At 35.7% G+C, this 5,315-nt stretch overlaps 1 protein-coding gene across 4 annotated transcripts in view; it reads left to right on the top strand.

Moving 5' to 3' along the window:
- FAM13B (family with sequence similarity 13 member B) overlaps positions 1 to 5,315 on the top strand; it is a 104,684-nt gene that overhangs the window by 91,733 nt on the left and 7,636 nt on the right. For all 4 annotated transcript variants that reach the window (XM_019661559.1, XM_019661549.1, XM_019661542.1 and 1 more), the window contains 4 exons: positions 261 to 342; positions 1,898 to 2,127; positions 4,089 to 4,172; positions 4,396 to 4,491. In XM_019661559.1, coding sequence (XP_019517104.1) covers positions 261 to 342; positions 1,898 to 2,127; positions 4,089 to 4,172; positions 4,396 to 4,491 — 492 coding nt within the window. The remainder of the gene's footprint in view (positions 1 to 260; positions 343 to 1,897; positions 2,128 to 4,088; positions 4,173 to 4,395; positions 4,492 to 5,315) is intronic.

Raw genomic sequence — 5,315 nt, 5'->3', positions numbered from 1 at the left:
CGGAAGAGGGGGTAGTCTTATACGGCGAGTATATAACAAACTCTGTATTTTGAGTGGAAATGTTAGGGGGTCGTCTTATACGCCCAGTTGTCTTACACGCCGGCAAATACGGTAATATCCTGCCCTATCTACTTAAAATAAGGTAAGATGAAATGAGTGAAATCTCTGCTGTGGAAACTGTAAAATAGTACTTTGGCATAAATTAACATAACCATCGCTTACCACAAATGTGCCAGTGATTCTTTTCTTTAATTTTTCAGCCTTCCTACAGTGATATTGCAGCTAATCCAAAGGTATTAAAATGGATGACAGAGCTTACCAAATTGCGGAAGCAAATTAAAGGTATAAAATGTGCCATTTTTATAATACATTTGAATTTTTGTAATATTCTTCATAATAATGTCTGAGAATTATAGCTATAATTTTGATCATTTTAAATCGTGGATATTGTTTGCCAAAAGTGAAAGTTTTCTTTTGTTCTTTTATTAGTTGTGGTCAAAGTTACGACATTGTATTATAGTCTTCCAATTGCTTTTCCTGTATTTTAATTAGTAGTATTCTTTTGTAAGGTGCCCTCAATTATATATTCATATGTGATATTATAAAATTTATCTGAAATATATTTCAGATAGTAAGCAAGTTTTGTTTTTGGTAGGTGTTTCATGTAAGACTAAGATCATCTAATCATAATGAACTGTTTATACTACAAAGACTAAATTGTAAGTCTTCTTGAATCAAAAACTAGGTCTTGTGTTACTGGGTGTCGTCAACTCAGTACAGCAGTTGCTAAGGAATATTTACTTTGTGGGTGTTTAGTGAGCATGTTTTAAAACAATTGTTAATACTTAAAAAAGTATCTGTACCAAGTGTGGGTTTATAATCTGGAGCATCACAGCTTGGTGTATTCATTTGAATTTACTCAGCCAAATTTTTAGCATCTTTAAGTACCGAGTGCTTATAGACATCTGATGCTATAACAGTGAACAAAACAGACACTGTCATTGTTGTCACTGTTTACATTCTTGTGGTTATCTTAGCTCTTTGGAATGGCTTCCTACAACTCTGTTAAGTATTTCCTTGTTTAATGCCAGTTTCCAACCAAACTCTTTAAACAAGGAACATTAGTTTCCAACTAATTTTAAATTTTCTACTACTTCTATTGTTCTATAGTTTATTTTCTTCATAGCAGCTAGAATTAAAAAACTGTTATTGTCTCGTTCAAAGCCCTTCAGTGGGCTTCCCTTTCACACTTAGAATAAAGCCCAAATTCTTTGCCATGACTTTCAAGGCCTTGCATACTCTGTCGTTAGCCCATTTTAACACTGTCCTCTCTCATTTGCTTAAACATATGGCACTGTAGGGCCTATGCGCTGGCTATTGCCTCAGTCCGGGGAAATGGTCTTTCTTCTGTACTATGTTATTTCCTTACTTCATATTCAGCTAGGATGTCACTATCTCAGAAAGGCCTTCTGTGTTAGTCCTATCCAATGTAGTTGCTCTCCTACAAAGCACACTTCTTTTAGTACTTGATACATCCTATTTTACCTTTATAGCGCTTAGCACTCTTTGAAATTATTTTGTTTATGAATTTGATTACTTGGTTTTTGTTTTTACTTCCCTGAGTATATGCTCCATGAAAACAGGGACCATATCTATTTCTCCAGTGCTTATCAGAGTATTTTACTTTATAATAGGCTTTCTATGAGTATTGGTTGAAAGAATGAATAGATAGCTCTCTTGCATATATATAATTAAATATTTCATGCCACGTTGAAATAGCTGAGCCTCTGTGTTGTTAATGTATGTTTATATCTTGTTCACTGCTTACTCTTTTGACCCACTTGCATTTTAGCTAAAATCAGTATTACTAATCTGTCCTCTTGGTTCTGAAATATAGATGCAAAACACAGAAGCTCTGATGGAGAATTTGTACCTCAGACACGTCCACGTAGTAACACTCTTCCAAAAAGCTTTGGCTCTTCTCTAGACCATGAAGGTGAAGAGAATGAAGATGAACCTAGGGTCATTCAGAAGGAGAAGAAGCCATCCAAGGAAGCAACACTTGAACTTATTCTGAAACGACTGAAAGAAAAACGTGTTGAGAGATGTCTTCCAGAAGATGTCAAAGTAATCTTGAGCTGTGGTGTTTGCCCAGACTAGCCTTTAGAGTCCCTAAGACAAAATAATTACCACAGTGGCATAGAGAGTCTAGGGAGTCTTGACTGCCTGAGTCTGCTCCCCAAGTTTGCTGATACAGAAACATGTTTTCATGAGCCCACCAAAAGTGCCCACTAATTAGACTAAAAGAACTAGAATGCTGATCTGTTCATTTATATTGGTGGCAGTTGGTAAGATGAGTGTGTAAAGAGCATGAAACAACTTGAGTTTGAATCCTGGCTTTATATCTTAGTAGTTCTGTGTATTGAGCTGTTAGCTTATACCTGGCCCTGACTGGTTATATTAGGTCATTCTGCTGCTGAGTCCCTTCGACAGCCCTATGACTTATATGGATGTGATTGTGTCCATTAAAATACTATCACAGTGTGGTTTGTTATGAGGATTAAATGAATGAATTTTTCTGAAGAACCATTCCTCACTAAAGCCCGGGCCTACATCAGTCAAAGCACTTGGCAATGCAGATCATTTTTCAGATGAGATTTGCTGAGAGAGCACAGAGGTAGATGATCTCAGTCTAAGCAATGATGAGTCCTGATATGAATTCCTATCTACTAACAGAGCACACCTCTCTCATGATCTAAACATTAGAGTCTTTCTCTCTTTTAAACTAAGCTGGATTAGAAATTCTAATTGTTCCCCTCCTACAACTTTTCTTGTTTTTAGATTTTGTGTTAGATCAGCCTCCTTTCTCCCTTCCTCTAAATGATTTTGATTGGATCAGCTTTATTCAAATTTATTAAGTTTAAGGTTCAAGCTTGAGTTTGAAATCACAATGTTTTACAGAGTCTACACCCAGCTGTCCTCTATTGAATGTATATAATCTAAAGTGATATTTGTTATAAGAAGATATTATTCAGTGAAAAAAATTTTTTTTAAAGCTGAGCCATCCTGCCACCTGTTGGCAGCTCAGTGGCTGCTCAGCTTGGGCCAAGAATTGAACCTCTGTTGCTCAGAGCTTAAACTCTTAAGCGAGCTCTTAACCAACTGAGCCAAGTGAAATTTTTTTTAATCTCTAATTTCACTCTGTGAGAAGCAGGGAAATATTATCTAGTCCTGGGATTAAATAGAATTTATTTGGTCTAATGTCAAATGGTGAGCTGTGGAATATCAGTTCATTGAGATATTAAAAGGTCCTATGGAACAAAGGGGGAAGGTTCTATGGGCAAATAAATTTGGCATGTCCTGCCTACTCTAGTACCATTTAGAGTACTAAAAGTTGTGAGTAGAGTGTTGTAGTGTAAAGAAAGTGCCAGATGAAGGGAAACTGAGGTCATAAAGTAGGAGTCTAAGGTCACAAAATGACATTGTTTTTTTTTTTCATGGTCTTTCCACTCAACTGCTGCCAGATTTTCTTAGTAGTTTAGGAGAAATATTGGATTATAAAATCTATCCTGTGTATGCCTGTGTATTTTGTGTGTGTGTCCACACACAGAAAATTCTAGTTATGATGTCAATAAAGGGTTATTGACATTATTAAATGCCTAATTAAATAATAGGCATTTATGTGTACTTATTGTGTGCTGGATAGGCACTGTTGTAAATGCCTTTACAACATATTAACTTAGTCCTCATTAGAGCCCTATGAGGTAGGGTGAAATATCCCCATTTTATAGATTAGGATATTGAACTAAAAGATGTTAAGTAACTTACGTAAGGTCACTATGCTGGTATTCATAACTTACTTAGATAAAATATAAATCAAGCCACCAAAGAGGATTGGTACCTCCTTATTAGAAGGCCAGATTCTGCAGGAGACTGAAAAATGCTGCCTGTAAATCCACAAGCAAGGATGTATTCTTATTAGCTTAAGTTAGAGTAGTGATTGGCTGCCCTCTCAACCTAATGATTTACATTGTGGGGGTGAGGACAGTAATGATGGTGCCAATGGGAGTTTTTCTTTTTTTCCCTAGACAATGACAAAAGATCATTTGGTAGAAGAAAAAACTTCGCTCCAGAAAAGTCTTCTTTACTATGAAAGTCAACATGGAAGGCCGGTAATGTCGCTCTTCCTAAGAAAATATTTGGGTTTCTAAAAGAGGACAAATCACTTCTGTGGTTCATATCCTCAGAGCTGTTTTACTGAGCCTTGTTTCCTGCATTTGGGAGATTGCCGACTTATTTAAAATAACTTTTTAGAAATTGGGGGGAAAGTCATATTGCTTAATGTTTTAGACATTTTAATTTCTGATTAGGTAATTTCCATTTTTCTTGCTTCAGGTGACCCGGGAAGAAAGGCACATTGTTAAACCTCTCTATGATAGATATAGACTTGTGAAACAGATGTTGACAAGAGCTAGCATCACTCCTGTCCTTGTAAGTAAAACATACAAATATTTACCTAGTTAATTTGACCAAGACCTACCTACTCTTTAAAAATAATTATTATGTTGGTACTTAGGAGAATGACACAGCCAAGATAGCAAGAATTGTGAGGTTACTGCTTTTAAAATAATAGGAAATTAATAAGTGCCTACTATTGTCTCTGTATAAGCATTTTTATGTATGATTATGTCATTAAATCCTAACAAGTTAAGTCACGACAGGTAACAGATGATCACCTCATTTCACAGATGATGAAGCTGAGGCTCAGGAGTGATGTGCCCAGAGTCACCTACATTTTGGAATTTAAAAAACCTATATTTCAGACCCTTGCCTGGTTTCTTTCCATTTAAATTCATGTCTTTGTAAATACATTAGTTTTGTAATGGCTGTCATGGTGATTTTCACTTAGTTGCACAATTTATAAACTGATTTTCTTTCAAGTTCATCTTTTTAAATGAAGAAGTCTTAAAATAATGCTTATTCATATTGGTGTACATTTTTAGAGAAAAGCAAACACTAATATTTACATGCAAATTAAGCACTATCCCCAGATTAACCGTTAGATAGTATGGCTCTAGATTTCTCTCAGGCTCAAGTAGAAAATGGTATGTAGCCCATTTTGCATCATCTCATAGGAATTAATTTACTGGAGCTTATGGTTCACTTAGGCTTGCAGGCCATTTTTATGTCGATAGCCACTTGTATGGGTGTTTCCTTCAGGCTTTGACCATCTGACTGCTCATTAGAAAGTTCACATTGGCTTTCTGAGCACGCTTTGTTTAGCTCTCAGATAAGCTGATTCTTTTTTTTTTTTT

The sequence above is a fragment of the Hipposideros armiger genome, unplaced genomic scaffold, assembly GCF_001890085.2.
Source record: "Hipposideros armiger isolate ML-2016 unplaced genomic scaffold, ASM189008v1 scaffold_11, whole genome shotgun sequence".
Taxonomy (NCBI): domain Eukaryota; kingdom Metazoa; phylum Chordata; class Mammalia; order Chiroptera; family Hipposideridae; genus Hipposideros; species Hipposideros armiger.
This window is presented reverse-complemented; position numbering and strand designations above follow the sequence as displayed.